Genomic DNA, 19,237 nt, shown 5'->3' with positions numbered 1-19,237 from the left:
CAGACCACGAACAGCTATAGAATCGGATTACTAGAGGCTTGCTTGAGGTGGACACGCTCTCGACCTTATTAAAAGGCATTTTTTTTCCCAACCAGTGCGGATGGCCGACGTATACGTGTGCGGTGGCTTTTTCCGAGTCCGCGCTCACGAGCTTTTCGGCGGATCGAGCGTAATGCGCGACCGCAAATCGCATCTCCTTTGCGGTGTACAGTCCCCCGGCGTAAAAACGTCCGCGTAAATTGATGTCTCGGTCGCATGATACTTATTCCACGCTAACACGGCTGCTGCTGCTGCCGGCGCTGCTACACACCGGAGTCATTTCCTAATAACCGTTAATACAGTAATTTGATATCGCGCGCGGCAAAGGTAATTGTCCCGCGTTTCACGCACAATGTTTTCCACAGCCGGATAATGTTATGCTCGCCGATAATTGTCGGTTGTTTTGTTCGAAATAATCCTCCCCTGCGCATCAATCTTCTCTGCACTCGGCGGCAGCTGTTACGTAAACAATGGACAATGGAGCATTAAAAATTTGTAACAATCATCGCGAAGATATACGAGCGCTCGAATTTACAAACAAAACGAGCGCGCGAAAATACAAAGTAGACACTGACTAACAGCTGGGCATATTTCACACACTCAGCTTTTTTCTTCCTCTCCATAAGTACAAAAACTACCTGCAGTCTCATCTCTGCCGCCGCGCAGCTTTCGAGTCGTAATATCGGCTTATCCGGGGACGCATCAGTATTGCGCAAGTTCCGCATGACAAGCGCGTCATATTACAAATTTCTCCGGAGAGAAAAGTCCATCGGATCCCATCGAGGGAATAACACTCAGCCGCGGAGTTATTCGAGCTATTCAATTCTCTTTCTCTCCGGCGAGCAACAACAATGAGAAGCCGAAAGGAAGCTGCGGCGCGTTAAACACGCGTGTGCCCGGTAACAGTACCGACGAGCGACCTACTCGCGCGAATAATACAAGAGAGGTTACATCCTGAAATTGTTTGAGTCCCGAGAGAGAGAAAGAGAGAGAGAGAGAGAGAGAGAGAGCCCAGGGCGCTGCATTCATTAGGTCGTTTTACGGGCCAATAACAGAGTATAGCGCGCGAGAGCACGCGGTAACAACGTGTCAGTCGTCCTAACGGGGTTTGCGCTTCTTCTTCTTCTTCGCAGCCTCCTACTCTCGCACCTACTCGCGCCGCCTCCTCCTCTGCTTTATACCGATCTCGGGGACGATTTTTCGCAAAGGCCGAACAATTAGGCGGCGCACGATCATGGGAACCGGCGTGTCATTCCCCGGGACGGAAAAACGGGAATGACTCGGTTCTCGTGCGAAATGATCGACGGCTCTCGCGCGCCGTGAGAAAAATTTCCCAGCCGATTTTCGTTGCTATTCTCGCGTTTATAATTCGCTCGACGCACGGCACGTCGAATTAATTTACGCGAAAGAGCCCGGGGCGCTGAAAAAGGCCGGTAACAACCGGAGAGACCACGTGGGCTGCAACGCGATGCTCGCGAATAATCAGCGACACGCAGATCTGCGCCTTGCGTTACGGGAGACAAACGAGCGTCGAGATAGCGCCAGATGTTCTCTCTGTGCGCCGCGGAGTAGAGACAAAGACGGCCAGGTGAGATAGAGCTGCTGTATGTGTCTGCGTATACATAGTGTGTATGGCGAGAGGAAACGGGAAAGACGTTAATCTAGCGGCGTTGCCTTGTAGGTCACCATTCCAATTGCAATTACTATTGATTAACGACGTGTGCACCGCTGCTGTTGTTGTTTCGATCGTAATTGCGGAAATTTGTCATAATTTTCCGGAGATTCTTTTATTTCTCTATACCGATCCTCGGGGGCCTATACGATCGACTCGGCTCTACTGCGCTGCAATGACGCATTGAGACTGACGGACAGGACAATGGGGCGGTTTTCAATTATATCAGTATATATATATATATATATATATATATATATATCGCATAATTCTCACACTTCGACTTTCGAGTATACTATAAATGTAACGGTTCGCCGAGTCTGCACTTTGAACCCAGCGAGCTTTTCAATTTCGACTTCCCGAACTCTCGTAAACGCTCTCGAATGTCAGTGCTGTAACCCTTTGTGTCGTGTTATAGGGAACCGGTACACACGAAAGGTGAAGCTGTTATATACCCTCGAATCGTCAGTTTCTATTAACCGTTTATAATCTCTTCCCTCAGCCGAAAAATCGACTCCTAGAGCGAACGGAATCGGCTAATTGCAGCCTTCGGATAGCTCACCTCGTAATCAGCACTCGAGTCAAACCGGCATCAAAGGTCAAGCTCTGGCAACAGCAGCAGCAGAGACACGATATGGAAGCTACATCTGAACTAGAAACCCGGTGCGCGCGAAACTCCTCCTTTTCGCTTATTATTGCACTGTACACGCTAGCTCCTACTTCTTCTCTTATTTCTTCTCCTCTTCTTCTTCTTCTCTCTCGCTCCACTTCTGCCTCCCTCTCCGGCTCATTCCGATCTTTCGTCGACGTCGTTCTTTTTTTTTCCTCCACAATGGAGGAGAGACCTACAAACTGGGCAATTTGTTGCTGCCGCTGCTGCTGGTCGGCAATCTTCGCTACCAGGAACGCGGAACACCTTCTTCGCTCGCGTAACGCCTCTTCTTAAGAGGAGAACGAACTTTGCCTCCGGGTAATCAGTTTCGTTCGACCTCCTCAAGATCATCCGTCCGGCGCAAGTGGGACAGCTGCGCGCGGACGATATCGTTCTCGTGTATGCGGCTTGACGTTTGTTGTTGCCGCTGCGAAAGAAGAAAGGATAATGAGAGAGGATATAGTGATAAAGAAATCTCCCAGGAGGTTCAATAAAGATTTTTGAGCTCGCGGTAATTGACTCGCGCGCGAGCGATGAGGGAGTTTAAACGTTGGCCTTGCTTGTGATTCTGCATAATGCAGGTATAGCTGAAAGAGCCAAGGAGAAAGAGCACGTTTCCAGCGCACAAGTAATCCTCTTGATTATGTCAGAGGATATATACTTGCGGTTTTAATCTCCTTCCATTTCCACTCTTCAGGGAAGCGAGAGAGGGCTAAGAGAATGCATAATGCATGGAATATTAAACGCCCGCGGCGTTCAATCGTTAACCCTGCTATAGAGGTTCTATTGGGGACAGTCGATAAATGAAGTTTTAATCATTGTTTTGAAAAATAGAATTAGTTCGTTATACTTTCTCGCTCGGCGTGTTTATAAAGCGCTGATAATACACGTTCGCGGTATGGCTGTGCGTCAAGGCTCGTTGATTCCGCGCGTATAATGTATGGATCGAAAGCGTGTTCTTTGCGCCGGCGAGCGTAAAAACGAAACCGTGCATGTGCGTAATGAAACGCGCTATAAATATATATTACAAGAGCGTCAACCGTTTACCGCAAGAGTATTAAAGCTTCAAAGTTTTTTTTCAAAAAAGCCCGCGAAATTCAAATTCCTGCAACACGCAGCACACTTAAACAAGTCATTTCAAAATACACAGCCCGCGCAACTCGAAAACCCATCCAAAGCTGCTACAGCCCGTTATCGAATTAGAAAACCAGTTAGCGCGCCAAGTTCGAAAAAGGATCATTACGCGCAATAATCATCCTCCGCGTTCGATGCTGAATTTACGAGCGCACCTATGTATCCCAATCGACATAATGAGAATAAATTCATCAAAGCGCGTCGTCCCGTTCCGGAAAATCGTAAAGCCTCGCTTTATTTCACTTACATCGATAATGAATGCGCGCATACGCACAGCACGTATGGTGTATACATATAGGTATATAAGAGCGAAAAAGCGCGGTAGCAAGGCAGCCGTAGCGAGCGGCTCGTAAATCTCCGCGCGATTGGATTGCGGTCGCGCGTGAAGCTATATACTGCGTATGACGTACGATATGCTCTTTTAGCACCTGTCGGATTCAAGCGAGTATACAGTTCTCTGGCTTAACGGACTGGAATAATTAGAAAACTTTCCGCGAGCGAAGCTTTTTTCTTCTTCTTCTTCAACCACGCCCGTAGATAGATAAGCTACTATATACATCGAAAATCACCGGATACGCGCATGATTGATCATCGTCGCTTCTGTATACGCACTTCTGGTGTAAAAGTGAAACGTCGAATAGTGCTGCAGCATCGACGTTTCCCTGAAAAAACAGCGCCGCAGAGCGTAGTACAGTATAGAGGCGCACAATGGCAAAACATTTGTCTTGCTCGACACGCGGACTGTGCGAAAATCTAGACGTCAGAGAAGCTCACAGACAGAGTACACGTGGTCTCGAGCCGCGACAACACTCATGACTAACGGGCCGCTCGTCGTTCCGTGTGGCGCTTCCCCCGAGTAAATGTACCGTGTGTGTGCAGTCTCTTCTCTCTCTCTCTCTCTCTCTCTCTCTCTCTCTCTCTCTCTCTCTCTCTCTCATTATACACGAGGGCCGTCTGCGCATCTGCCGAAGGATAGTCTTAAACAGTAGTGCGGGAGTACGTACTCGAGGACAAAGTGCCACTGCGGCGACGGCGTTTTCATCGATGGGAAAATGTACTTACGTCCAGTATACTCTCTCTCCGCGGGAGTAATTTCTAAGGACGCGACGAGCTCCTTCCGCTTGCGAGACGACTATATAATTGCGGGGTTGACAACGCTCGCTTCGAGGAAATTGCAGGCTTCGCTTCTTCTTCTTCTTTTTCGTGGCTTATCTCTTCTTCTTCTTTTTCGGGGGACGAGGATACAGGTACCTACTCGCGCTTGCGGTAGGCCTGAGTGCATACGCGCGGAGATTGATATTCCGAGATTTCATTAATAATTCACGTCCACATCGCTCTCGTTGCTGCGCGAGGAAACACTTATGCTGATGTACTTTCATTCACAACACGGAGCCGCTGAGCTGCCGAGAGTTGAAGACGCGAGCGTAATAACGGTTGGAAAAAGCGTACAATAGTGTATTTCGAAACAGAGAGACAGAGTAAGATGCAGTTAAAAAACGGTCACCGCGCGCGGCTATTGCGTGACCATTCGCACGGATGCCTGCATCGCGGCTAATTTATACTTCGCGTGCTTCTTCTTCTTCTTTTCGAAGATGTACAGCAAAGTTACTGTAATGCGAACGTGACAATAATGAAAGTTACCTCGAGCGCCGAAAGTGCCGTTTACGCGAGAGAGTGTGTACGGTAGCTGATGTACACGGCCACGCTGATTTACGAGAGGCTCGAAAGTATGTAAGCAGTGAAGCTTTAAGTATAAGCTTCTTTTTTTCGAGTTATGGGATACTAGTGAAGGTAACACAGTGGAATTCAAATGTGAATTCGCGAAATGTAGGTGGACGGAAAGTCCTTTTTGCTAAGCTTCTTCCTATACTAGTAGGCGTATCCACTTTTCTACGCCAACTCTCCCCGAGACGGTATATTATTTCGTATCTCGCAGTGTCAAGGTCGTCAATTCTCCCGGCGCTATTAATAACGTCGCTATATTTTCGACATTAGCGGCTAATGGAATCTTAATCGATCGATTAATCAGAAAATTGTCGCGTATAAGAAGCTCTGCAGCGCATACCTATACACATAACGTTTCTCCCGCGTATATATCTCGCTGAATTATTAGATGTGCTAGCCGGTACGACGGTGGCACACATTTCTTATCCGCATTGCGCGAGACGGTCTAATGTTACTTACCGCATTCCCCCGGCGCTTCGGATTTATCGTTATACAGCTCTCGCGCCTTTTCCGTATATTAATGCACACTTACAGGTATGAGTGGAATCATCGGCTCTTACAGTTTTTGCGCTTTTATCGTTATTGTTTAATTAATCGGTTATAAAATTTATGCTCCTCGCGCGTATGCATAATGGAAGGGCAGTGACGAGATGTCTGTATGTGTGTGTGTAGGCAGTGAAGGGTTATGCTCTCGGATCGGTAGCAGTCACTCAATGGAAATGAGGCCATGCATATGGAGATACATTTCTTCGATTAATTAGAATAAATTAAGCGCTATAGCCTCTCGCTCGGCCGAGTTATTCGATTATAATTCAGAGACTCATATGCAAAGCGTAAACGGCGGAAAAATAATCGCCGTTTGCATCCGAATTGTTTTTCCGAAGCGAGATATCTGCATAAATAATCGGTCGCTTCCTCCCACGCCAACGAAAACAAGTTCTGCCATATTCGTGAGTAACTTTTCTCAGAAACAGCGAATATTCGCGCTTTAATTACTCGTGAATCAAGCTCGACGTTAATTTTTGCAATTACGACTACTTACAATCCGCACTAACGTCGAGAGATAGTGAAATTGATTTCCCAAAGCGAACAGCTGAAACGCACACACGCGATATAACTTTCCGGCTCATTGCTCCTCGCGGATGAACTGCGGCATCAGATACACAGCAGCGACGATAAAAAGAACAAATATGAAAAATCGATAGCTCGTATAATTATCGGCACAGCGATAGCATCGCGCTTATACGTCTATAAAGCGCGTTCCTTCTGTCGCGTAATAATCCAAAATGGAATATCGGCGCCGATTAAAGGGCATAGCAGCAAAGAGGCGCGAGAATTATGACGCGGCTTTATCAGCCTGGCATTTATTAATTCGCCATTTCCGTGATTAATGCGAAGCCGCTCCAAGACTAGTATATCTCCGGACTCATCGGCGCTTATGCAGACGCCCGGAGCTCAGCTGCCGCGAACAATTAAATCAATAAATAGGCGGCCGACTATCCATCACAAGGAACATCTCCGCCCATCATCGCTCATGATACGTATCGCGCGACTGATAACGGGACGTGTATACGACGACGACGAGTGCGGGAATCGTCTTGTATACAAGCCCCCGAGCTATGGCAGCTTTCAATAGCTACTACTGGGAGCTTCTCGCGCGTTGGAATTCGTCGATAAGCGAGTCGCTATGTTGGTCTGAGCGATAACTCAGCCGCTGACCTTTGCCACCAGCGCCACGTTCCTCTCGCTATCGTTGGAAATTGAATAGATTATGCTGCGGTGGTAGAAAACGAAGGTTAGGTCGAAAGTAAATACGACGCGCGGCACTTTCGATTCATTCTCGTCTGTATAATGCACAATGCACACGCTCGGCTGAAATTACAGAAAAGTATAAAAAAGCGTCTCTCCGACTGTCCCGCCGTCCGCGCATCGATGTCTCCTACACGCTGCCCTGTCCCTTCGCGCATATCTCTTCATACACACATAATGCGCATACAATGCGGACCGCCCGCGTGTATAACGAAAAGGAGTGTCGCCGCGAGTGTAATCGATGGATTTACCTGGGTGGCGACACCCACGCGGGAGGATGTATCCTATACGTTATTCTTTCGCGGCTTTTTCTCAATCGACGCTGCGATAGCCTCGAACAATGCTCGTTACGATCGTTCCTGATGTTTCCATTACGAGCTCTTGGATTCGAAAACGGCCGAAGATTTATCAAAACAGGGGATATAACGGGTCGGCCGCGTTAAATCAATTAAACTGCGTAGTGTACTTACACACACACACACAGAGCGATAAGATCAATGCTCGCGAGTATTAATAATCCCTGAAACTGGCAGCGCGTGCAGTGCGTTTCCTCGGAGCTTATCTCGTTCTCTCGAATACACCCACGCCCATCCTGTCTCCTATACACGTGCAGTGTATGCATCCTCCGCGTATTTTTCCACCCTCTATACAGCTCACGCACGAAATTCCGGCCGACTAACAGTAGTGCGTTGTACACGAAAATAAGGTACACCTCTAACACAGACACACACGACGTCGTGATCCTCGGCGCATGCAAAACGGAGGTTTGCGGCCAGAGCCTCGGTATACAACACAGCCGGCGCGTCCGTTATCCGATCGATTCGTCGGTCATCCGCATCACAGTGGACGAGAGGCTCTGTATGCATTTAATGCGCCGTGATCCGCGAGAGCTGCTCCAGCTACCCGTTACCCAGTTATGCAGCCTGCGGTTCTGTATACCTATATACACAAGTGTGGCGGGCGCCGATCGTATTACCGGGCGACGCGATGACGAGCGTGCGATCTTATGCGCTCGAAGTAGGTGAGAGACAGCGCGAGAGATTGATGAGAGGAGACTTTATTGATTTTATGACTTATTGCTCGTCGAGTAGAGCGAGAGCCGCCGATGCGTGAGACGGTTCTGTTATACGAGAGAGAGAGAGAGAGAGAGAGAGAGAGAGAGAGAGAGAGAGAGAGAGAGAGAGAGAGAGAGAGAGAGAGAGAGAGATCGGATTACAGGCTCCGGAGTCAAGGTCGCGTGTACTGCACGCACGCGTTGGTTCTGCTTTGTGCAGTCCGATGCTTAATATACCCGCGATCAATATTCAGAGGGCGAAGTCTCATTGAGATCGGTAAAAAATCGGTTCGTCCTCGAGGGATTGACTCCTCCGCCTTGCATGAATTTCAATGGGCGAATGTATAATCGGTGATTTTACGCGCGCGCAATCTCGCGGAGCTTTACGAGCGCTCGGCGCAAGAAACGGGCGCTGGGCTTGCCGATAATTTTACGGGATTATCGGCATCGGATTGCCCGAGATTCGCGGAAGACTAAGAGGGATTATCTATGCGTTATTGTTTGCGTCTCTGCGTTTACGATGCTAATGCTTTTTACGACTGTTTGCAGTGTGTTTCAGGCAACCGATTTCCTCTTTTAGTGTCTACACGCGCGCGCGCGCCCCAGGTTTTCGAATAAACTCGTCTAACGGTGATCCAGAGTCCACTCGATCCATCACGATATTGTCACCTGCCAGCCTAATGCACACATTTGCTATTCCGATCAATAACGCATCAGCGAAACGCGAAACTGTAATTAATAACCCCGACACGATGTATCATCAATTTTCGCGGGGAAAAAGCGAGCTGCGGTGCAGAAATTTCGGTGCATGCACCGTTTTAATAACAGCGAGAGACAATCGCTCGAAAGAAACGATCACGTCGTTGTGGGAAAGTCCACGCGACGTGAACGCGTGAAATCGCTCCCGTGTATATAACCTATAGCGTCTTGCACCTCGTAAAAACAATGGAGATCGGCAAGAAGATCGGCTGACCGCTACTATACGCGGCGTACATAATCACACCGATAAATAATCCATCAGTCGCGCGATTAAGACGGCATTAATGACGTTTTTTCGCCCCAAGAGAGAAAGAGAGAGAGAGAGAGAGAGAGAGAGAGAGAGAGAGAGAGAGAGAGAGAGAGAGAGAGAGAGAGAGAGAGATAGAGGGTACAGCCGAGTAAAGAGCAGAAGAGAAGCACAGAGCCCGAGGCGAAGCTGCCGATCGTGACGTTAATGCCTGGGCCGCGCGCATGAAGAAGAAGAAGACGAAGAAGAGCATCGCAGCCGGCGGGAGTCACGACTTCGGGAGCGGACCCGATGACTAATTGCGACAAGAGCGGAACTACCGCCGTTGCTTTGATCGATTAAAAGCTAAGCGCTATTCTTGCGCGTATAGGTATACATATGCTCTACCCTCGCATACAGACAAATGACGCGATGGTCGGAGCCATTTGTTTCGCCTTCTCTCTGTGCGGCGCGCGAGTGTTGAAGGCAGCAGCTGCTGCTTTGATTGAATTTTGCATGCGCCGGTGCGGATGTACACAGAGCTCTCGTCCTTTGTGCGCCGCGCGCGCGAGAGTAGTTTCGAGCTGGTAGCAGATTCCGAGCGCGGTAATTGATGAGGCTCGCGCGGAATGGAGTTTTTGCTGCGCTGTATGTATACGAGCTTTGGTCCTGCAACGGGGGGATGGTTATCCGATACGTTTATTTTATTATCGTTTATTGTATGGCTAATATTCGCTGTTTTCTTTTCTGTTCCAGGTGAGTACCTCATACCAGAGTACCGATGTTGGCCGTATGCGTGAGTTTTTGAAATGAAATCCGAGTTGAATGCGTCCTCGGCGCCTACGCGCTTCTCAAACGCTATAGTGAATGCCCCGCCGGACTCGGCACTTATCTACTTAGGCGGCCGCAGTGAAAGACCGTATATCACACACAGCTCTCTCGCCTCTGATGTAGCCTGTGTCTCGTAAATCGTCGTTTTATTAGTAATGTACGTCCGCTACCGCGTTTCGCTTTCCTTTGTGTGCGGCGCTTAATCGTCGCTACTGAACGACTCAACATTTTAGGCGGGAAATTCAAATGACAGATCGACGCTCTCAAAGAGAGCACGAGAGCACAGCCTGTGATCGGTAAGGAAGCAAAGCAGCGGTGAGGAAGATGCGGGCCGAATCGATTCGACGGGGTCACAGCGCAGAGAAGTAACGGGGAACAATTTGCCAATTGATTAACTACATCCCCGCGCGCGCCTTCGCGTTTCCTCCTTTCGCACGCCGGTCTCGCTTCGCCGCCGCCAACGGCAGTTTCTTCAATCCGCTAGGGCAAATTTGTTTAACAATAGTATGGATCCGCGAGAGCGCGGAAAAAATACGCCGCCGACGCCGCCTCTTCTTTGTGGGAAAATTTAACGAGATGCACAGCAGCAGCACTAGGGAAATTAATCGTACGTGCTGTTGTTGCTGCCGCTTCTTCTTCTTTTTTTTACGGCGGAATAACTGATACGTGGCGCGGGTGATTAACTTGCGCGCGAAAATGAGTCGATGAATTCCGCGAAGCTTTCCTTCCCCGAAGCGTCGTATACACACAGGCGGTTGAATAATTGTTATGGGCTCTCTCTCTCTCTCTCTCTCTCTCTCTCTCTCTCTCTCTCTCTCTCTCTCTCTCTCTCTCGAATTGCGACTAACGGGGAGTATCATAAGCTCTCCCGCTCTGCTGCGCGATTAGCTTGCTCTGGAATTTGACTCGTGCTTTTCTTAATTTTTATTAACTGCGATAATACGCGCTGGTCTGCAATTCGAACGTCGTATAAACAATTGATAATCTCGCGTGTATCAAACGATACATACTCTCCCCGGCAATTTTTTTGTCTTCCGATGACTGACGCTACTCTAAGCATATTGACAGGCGTATACGAAGCAGCTGCTACTTACGGCGCGATTCGAAACAATGAAATCAAACAGCTGCGCCAATGAATATGTATAAAAGTGCGAATGTCGGATCTCCTCTCTCTCTCTCTCTCTTGCGAAAGCGGTAATCACGCGGAAGGCAATTACGGAAAATGATACACCTTCCATCAGCAGCTCCTTCATGTATATTCAGAGGAGACACATCATAGAAGTCGTAAATAACGAGCAACCGTCGAGCCGTTAAAATCTCAAGCACATTGCGAGAAAAAGTGAATCAGCTGATCCTTGCCAGAGGTCAAGTCCAAACAGCTTATGCGAAAATTCACACGGAAACGCTCGCGGCTCTGCTTATACAATAATCTCCTGCGGACATAACGAAAAGCACACAAATTAGCGCGTGAGAAAAAGGCGACTTTCACCCGCTGATCTTGAGTCTCTCTCGCGTAATACGCTGGCATAACCGGGCTGTTGCGCGAGAGCGAGTTCTCGACTCTCCGAGAGATCTTTCACCGATACGACGCGTTTCGTTGTTTTTTTTTCCTCGAACTGATAATTTTTCCGAGGAACTTTGAAAATTGTATAATAACATAGAGCACAGCTGCTCGTCGTGTGGGAAGCTATTGTTGTCGCGCGGGGTCAACAAAAACTTGGGGAAAACAAGTGTGTGTATTATGCAGCTCCGCGTTTATACCTATATGCGTAAGCATTCTCGTTTAGATATTATAGCGGCAATAAAAGGAGCGATTTCAATTTCGGTTTTATCGCGCGTAAAACGAGCGACGCGCAAAAAGCGTTTATCGACCTTTCTTCATATATACCCACATTATACGTGCAGAGTCGTTATACGGAGTTTGTCGAACTCTCGGCTTTATTAATTGATCTTCGCCAGGCCGTAAAGATAATTCTTAGCACTTCTTTTTTCTGCGGAAATCCCCTGGAAAGAAGTCACGACTCACGTCCTCATCGCTCATCCGTGCGCTTCCTTCGTCGATTATAATTGATCGCCGAATCCATAGGAGAAAAAAGCACAAGGCGATAACTAGTTTGCCCACTCGTATACTTTTCCTCGAAACGTCGATCTCTTATACTCGTGCACTGTGTGTACAGGCGGTTCTCGCGCGGAGAAAAGAGATACATTTGTACATCTCTCTTTCTCTCGCGGCGAAAGAAATGATCGAGAGGATACGCCGTGGCAAAATTATGACGGCGATTTTGCATTTAACGAGCCCGAGCGCGGATATATACAGGTGCGGGGCGCAGCTCTAACGGTAAGAATGAGACGGTTCATCGATTTGTCCGTCGACGAGGAGGAAGAAGAAGCTAAGAAGAAGAAGAAGAAGAAGAAGAGAAAGAAGAGCATAGACGACACAAACAAGAGCTGGAGTGTGTGTGCGCACTGCACACAAAAGCCGCCCTTGGGGCCGTCAGGCGTGAAGACAAGCCGCGGTGAGATGTATCTTGGAAGGAGTAGAGGCTTTTTCTCGAAGTATAAAGAGCATCGCCGCCCGGCAAATGACTGTCATACACACGTTCGCATGTCGTCGCGCCATTATGCGCCAGCGGCTCGTTTGATATCCTCCTACACAGCTTAGCTCTCCGTCCTTCTCTTCTTCTTCTTCTTCTGCCTTCAAGAGTGACAACAGCTGCGGCGGTGGCTCATTAGGTCGATGTATCGAATTTTCAATTTCTCGCGAACGTTTATTTGATTAGCCCAGAAAATCGCGTGCGCGCAGAAGCGAGCGAGCGACTCTCATGAACAGGACTGCTTGCGTGCGCCAGATTAACGGGGGATATATGTATATACACACGTCGCTCGCTGCACCGCGAGCGTCACGCGAGCAGACAATAATCACACGGCTTTACTTGATTAGCTTCTCTATCTCTGACAGACTCGCGTCTCCATCGAGCTGCTCTGATTAGTCCCTGATTGAGAGATTATTATATACATCGCGACCGATTTTCAAGCCGCGTTGATACCGTTAAAATTTTCGATTTTTGCAGAATATACAACTTGTAAAATCCGACGATAAATCGAAAATATTTACGATCTCGCGTAAAACGCGCGCGATTTCTAGGCCACTCGCCGTAAATAGCTTCGCGCCGCGCAAAGTGTCTCGCGGGAGCCCATCAATAAAGCTAGCATACACCGCCAAAAAAGAAGCTACCTAGCAACCACAGAGCTGAGCAGCTGCTACTCGATATATACAACGGAGTATAGAGCTTAAACGCTTTTCTCGCGATTGAATAATCCTCGTATCTTTGCAGCGCCGCGGTAACGGTACGGCGCATCGCGCGTCCACTACTAGTTTAATTTACGAGTCTTCTTCTTCTCCTCGCTCGCTGGCTGGTTGGCTCGCGGTATATAGGAGGCAATTTCCTGCGCAATAGCGGTTGGGCGCCTTCCGATTGTCTTTCTCTCTCTCTCTCTCTCTCTCTCTCTCTCTCTCTCTCTCTCTCTCTCTCTCTCTCTCTTTCTCTCTCGTGAAATCGGCTGCAGCAGCGGCAGCGCGATTAGCATCGCAGATCGTGCCTGACCCACTTGCGCCGGCGGCCCACGCAAGGCCGCCAAGAAAACGGGGAGCAACGACACATCCTCTCACCGGCGGTTTACTGTACCTGTGTGTGTATAGAGAGAGACGGGGTTTATGTCGGATGTGCAGCGCGCGCGCGGCTGTAAATATCGAGCTAAGAATAGACGCGTGCGTAGATGTGGTTCGGAAAAACTGTTCTGGAGTAGTGGGTCTTTGCTGGTCGGTGACGATGGATAGCGAGATAGTACACATTTTTATCATCAGCCCAAACGTATGAACATAAAAGATAACTGCGCACACGCTCACTTTTCACAATCTCGATAAACCCACATCTTTAAACCTACAGTTAACTCGATTCCGAAAACTACCCGCTAATCCCATCAAAGCGCCGCCGCCGACGTCGTCCTTGAAGTCGAAAAACGAAAGTCACGTATACTGCACATATGCAAATGCGCAATTGGGCCCGGCCGAGCCACGACTCACGCGATCATTACAAATCCGAGATATAGCAGGCGTCCAGAAAGCCACAGGATCATAATACCCCCGTGTGTGCTTAACGGAACACATCGCGGCTGGCGATCAAAGCTTGTCCACACACAGTCTAGTTTCTATTTCCGAGCTGCGCCGTCGTTCCATACAATGTCATCTCTCTCTCCGCGGCGGGTCTCCGTCCCATATATATAAAACACTCGACAGGTCTACCTTCTCGAAACGCTTTATTATTTCTCGATCGTAAATCGAGTAGATTACGATTACACGCGGCTCGCATCAGCGCTAATGAAATCCAATCGTCGGCGCATCAACCGATTCGCACCTACTCGAAACTATTACGTCTCTCTCTCTCTCTCTCTAACAGTATACATCGCGAAGAAGCCACTTAGAAAACGCTTAGGCTTTGCCTCGTTTCTACACCCGCCGCTCTAATATCTGCTCATCCGCAGCCACGCGTGACCGAACATTCTCTTCCTATATTTTCTTCTCCGCCGCTGTGCACACTTCGCCCTCGCTCTCCGGTTATGTTAATTCCGCGAAGTAAGAAGAACTGGGAGGAGGAGCTTTTTGCGATGATAAATTGTTTCGCGCTGCTATTTGCTCCGCTTTCGACGTTTCGTCCTCGGCGAACGGTAAAAACGGGTCTTGAACAAATCGAGCTTTCTTCGCGTGTATGAATTATCGGAAAATATACGACAGAGCTGCGGGTGATTTGTCGATGAGAAGTGTACACGGCGATAAGGCGACGAGAGTATAAATCAGGTATTTCGTAGGAGTGTGTGCTGCACTTTCCGGAAACTCTCAAAGGCACGACTGCATCGGCCCTTTTTCTCACAGACGAACAAGCTGCGAGAAGAAGAGGTGCTCGATCGGATTAGAAAATAATCCCTACGGCGGAGCTTCCGGTACTTCGCGCGACCTTCGTTCCGCTATACACATCTATCCTGGCCATATCTGCATCGCTCGCGAACACACTGCTCTTTTACGGTCTGTCGTCCGTTATACTCTCCGCGCGGCGTAGTTTTCCCTTGTTCTCTCCGTAGGGGGGAGCCCCCCCCCCCCCCTGAATGACGACCGCTCGTGAATCTCGATTTCGCTACTCGGCTCTTCCTCCGCTGCAGGGAAATCCATCGGCGATTTCCGTTACGTTTAGTGCTATCTCTTACCGCCTGTTCGTTGCTCTCTTATATGTGGGAGAAGAAGAAGCGACGAATCTGCTAATTTCACTCCGAAGCGCGCACGAATTTTCGTGCGGGCTGCGAATTTATGTCGCGTGAGCACGTGTAAAGCGCTGCATACAATGCCGATCTGCAGATTGGGCCATTAGCGAGCCAGAGATGTATGGGCCTTTGTAACGAGTGGAAATTTCTTCTTCCTTTTTTCTTCTTCGTATAAGATATAAGGTGTGCGGAGGAACAGGTTTAAAAATCGCGCCGAGGAATCTGCATCGGTAACCTAGATGCGGAGGCGATCGGTATCGGGAGGTCGTGTTTGTGTATCTGTTAAGCGCAGGAGAATAAGATTCGAGAGTAAAATTCAAAAAACGTCGATGATTTAATCGAACTCTTAATGTTAATGTGTCATGGCGTAACGAATAAAGTCGAGGTAGTAGAAGACGCTCTCAAACAGGTCGGGTATGCCGATCGCGCACATGTCGAAGCCGATGCTGAGGACGCCGACGATCTCACCCTCGTAAATCAGAGGAGCTCCGCTGTCGCCCTGAAAACCAACGCGTTATTGTATGCAAGTATAGAGTGAGAACACAGCGATGGAAACAAAAGTTGGTACAGGCACTTACGAAACATGCACCGTAACCGACGTCCCTGAAAGTGCAAATACTCTGGTTCTTCTTGACGAGGAAGCCGTATCCGTACTTTTGGTAGTGAGCCTCGCAGTCGAGGTTGTTCATCGCGGTGACTTTCAGCTTCTGCATGAATTTCGTATTCCGCTGACTGTAATCGTCTCCCCATCCGGTGAAGTGCACGCTCGCGCCGCTTTTCAGCGCTGAACTCGCTAACGGGATGCTGGATACTCGATGGGAGAGTTTCACTTCTTGCTCGAGCTAAGAGAGACAGAGAAAAAAGATGATATTGCGCTACTGTGTGGATGCGAGTAAATTTGTTAACAAACGATGCCTATCGCCCGGAACAGGAGATTTGACGATGAGGCTTATTACGGCTGATTGAAAAGCGATTGACCTAGTTGTTGTACCGCTGAGGGCTTCAGCTTTATGGCGCTATAAACGTTTTTTATCCGAACGCGTTTTTCATCAGGCAGGTCGATTAAGTATTTAAATTTATAAAACCGCGTAACAACAGTTCGAGCCTCGCAAATCTGGCGATCGGCCTTGGCAATGAGCCGAAATCACGCGCGACATCCTCCAATCAAAAGTCAAACACCTGACGTCAACTTGTACACTCTCGCGTAACTGTTTCAGAAAAAAACAAAGCTAAAAATTACCGTTAAAACAGCGATATCGTGATCGTAGGCATCCTTGACGACGTCGCCGTCGAAGGGTGGATAAATGAGCACTTTCTCGATGCGATAGGCCGTGCCGCCCGTTTTCAGGCTGTTGGTACCGACGACGGCCGTGAGATTGTTGTAGCCGTCGCTGATACAGTGATAGGCGGTCAATACGTGTTTCGCGCTGATAAGGGCGCCTCCGCAATCGTGTACGCCATCGCGCCTCAGCGACACCATATAGGGGAACTCGCCGATTCCGGCCAGAGATCCGCCGTAGATCCTTTTCCGAGCCGATTCGCTGTCGATTCCTGCGACACACAAGTATATGGTTATATATTTTATCGGTATAGCGTTACGTATGATTATGCGAGTGTTTAATGGACCAACCTGATACAAAGATCGATATTAGGAGGGCAGAGAGGAGGTAACTTTGGATTTGCATGATGGTCGAGTCTGTTGGCTCCGCGAGGCGTGAACTTGAACTGAGCCGGTCGCGCGAAATCGGTTTGCCGACTTTTCGCCGTATCAGTGTTCAAATACAAGTGCGTGAAATTCTTTCACGGAACGCGTGACGTGATACGCTCTTCTTGTATACTGTGTATTAATGCGGAAAGTCAACGTGAGCTTTCGCAGTTTTGGTCTATAATGTACTATCAGTTTCTAAGTCAAACACTATACTTTGTACTACACGATCTAAAAACCACGATCGCTTATAAGATCGAAACAAAACTAATCCGGAAAACGACACGTAATTCCCCGAGGACACAGGCGTATACAAGAAGCGGCTCGCGGCAGTGATCATAACAAAAGCGAGAAAAAGCCTGCTGTAGAGCCGCGAGAGAAAACAATAAAAAAAGATTCACGCGCCAGCTCGCCGACGTTCCCGCGAATATTACATTTTTTCCTCTTTTTTCCCCGGTCGCATAGAGGATCACAGCGAGCTCAGCTTGCGCTGCACCGTTTCTTCCTTTCCTTGAAGACGTGCAAGCCGCAGAGGGAGAAAGAGAGAGCCGGCAATAATTATTATGAGCGGTGCGTTATCCTAATCTCGTCGTTACATCAGGTTCACTTAGCCGCAACGGGAACTCGCGCCCGCGATCTTCTCTCTCTCTCTCTCTCTCTCTGTCTCTCTTTCGTGTAAACTCAAAATTGCAACGGCTGCTTTATTTTTTCTCTCGTCTCTCTTCGCGGCGACTTGGCTTTTTAACGCGTAAAAACACACACACACACACAAGTGCAGAGGACGTGTCTTTTTCTGCGGGATAAAAGCGGGCCGCGCGCGAGAATGAGAATAAGCCACGCTCACGCCTGGAATATTTAACTGTAACGCGTTTGCTGCGCAGAAGTATGTCGATTTGAATTCTTGCGCCTGGCGTATAACGCTGCAAGAAATGGAGAGCCGACTCGAGGAGCCTTATTTTTGTTCAATCGTATGGAGATTATATGCGCAGGAGCTGTAAATTTCCGGCTTTGCTACTTGTTTCCCTTTTTATTTTTTCTCAAATTATTAATATGTTAAACGTAGACATTTCGAGTTTTACCAGTGTGTAGAAGCGTCGCGGGATTAAAATTGCCGAAAGCCGATGATATCGCGAATCGACCGGACGTGTTACAATATTCCTCGTGTGCGCGGTTTGCGAAATCGCCGCGATATAAAAGAGCTATACGAGTTTCCTCTAATCTCGCAGATTATATCCGAGCGAAGAAGGCTAACAAGGATGCGCAAGAAAATTCCCCGATATTGTTCAAACGCCAAAGTTTCACGACCACTGGCGATTTTCTCATTTAACAATCCATAATCAATGCACGAGTTCCCATGACGCGTACGTTACGCCGATCTTAATTGCGGTTACATGCAAATACCCACTGCGCGTGTGTACACTTATTACTCTCTGAACCTGAGATGCTCGACAATTATCACACGCAGTAGAGGGAGAGTATAATACGTAAAGCTCCATTCATCTGCTTAACTACAGCTGATGCGCGGCTCGCTTTAATGATCGCGCGCACATTCGGAAGGCCGGAATTTTATCGGGAATCTCATCGCCTAACGATTTTCTAATTAGAGGTAATTTCGCCGCGCGCGCGGACGAGAGCCAGAGGTAGAGCCATCGAGATGCGCTTGAGAGTATTATATTACAGTCGTGACCCTCGCGTTTGTGTGTGTGTGTGCGGACACAACAATGGGGCGTAAAATCAATCGGCTGGATTTTCCTTCTTTTGTTTCGCCGATTGATGCGACGATCGAAGATTCTTCTCTCTCGGTGATTAAAACTTATTAGAGCTGCCTAGGCAGAAAATTGCTAAAGAACCTTATGCACTCTCCCGCGAGAGTCACTATAAAAACCAACGACGTCGAGTATGCAAAGAAGACATAAAATTATTCGTTAATAAAGATAAAAGCCGCCAGTAGTATAAAGCGCTCCGCTCGAGGCATTAAAATGCAAAGGGTAAAAGTGTTGAATTTCACACACACAGCAGCATTCCCGACGTTACTCTCTCGGCAAAAACCAGTAGAATCCCGCGGCGGCGCAGTAATTAAATCAGCGGATTATACGGACAAAAGAGCCCGAGTACCAGCTTTACAAGCCGAAGAAACGAGTATCCGGCGCCTCGGCAAAAACCAGCCGCGCGATACAATTAGCGGCAAATCACGTGATTCAACCGCGAGATACACATATAACCGAGGCGCGAGCGCGTGAGTCGACTGCCGATCGCCGACGACACCCTCGAGGCCTTGTGTTATGTTCTGTACGCACTTTCCGCGATAAGAGCCGGAA

The 19,237-nt window shown here is 48.5% G+C and overlaps 2 protein-coding genes across 3 annotated transcripts in view; one reads left to right on the top strand and one right to left on the bottom strand.

The window, feature by feature from the left end:
• The window catches only part of LOC100122944, a 53,625-nt gene that overhangs the window by 14,431 nt on the left and 19,957 nt on the right, over positions 1 to 19,237 (top strand). The gene's annotated exons all lie outside the window — the stretch shown is intronic.
• On the bottom strand, positions 15,525 to 16,935 carry LOC116417574 (chymotrypsin-1-like). Its single transcript, XM_031931213.2, has 4 exons — positions 16,845 to 16,935; positions 16,455 to 16,765; positions 15,793 to 16,056; positions 15,525 to 15,713 (listed from the first exon to the last, which is right to left on the bottom strand). The coding sequence occupies exons 1-4, from the start codon at positions 16,897 to 16,899 to the stop codon at positions 15,567 to 15,569; spliced, it is 777 nt and encodes a 258-aa protein (XP_031787073.1). The 5' UTR covers positions 16,900 to 16,935; the 3' UTR covers positions 15,525 to 15,566.

This window comes from Nasonia vitripennis, chromosome 5 (genome assembly GCF_009193385.2).
Source record: "Nasonia vitripennis strain AsymCx chromosome 5, Nvit_psr_1.1, whole genome shotgun sequence".
Classification (NCBI taxonomy): domain Eukaryota; kingdom Metazoa; phylum Arthropoda; class Insecta; order Hymenoptera; family Pteromalidae; genus Nasonia; species Nasonia vitripennis.
Note: the sequence above shows the minus strand (reverse complement) of the source record. Positions and strands in the feature narration are given on the sequence as shown.

Coding starts and splice junctions, on each gene's coding strand:
- LOC116417574 (XM_031931213.2), bottom strand. CDS start 16,899: ATGCAAATCCAAAGTTACCTCCTCTCTGCCCTCCTAATATCGATCTTT. Junction 16,766..16,844: donor AATATCGATCTTTGTATCAG/GTTGGTCCATTA, acceptor TGTGTGTCGCAG/GAATCGACAGCGAATCGGCT. Junction 15,714..15,792: donor TCGGTTACGGTGCATGTTTC/GTAAGTGCCTGT, acceptor GTTGGTTTTCAG/GGCGACAGCGGAGCTCCTCT.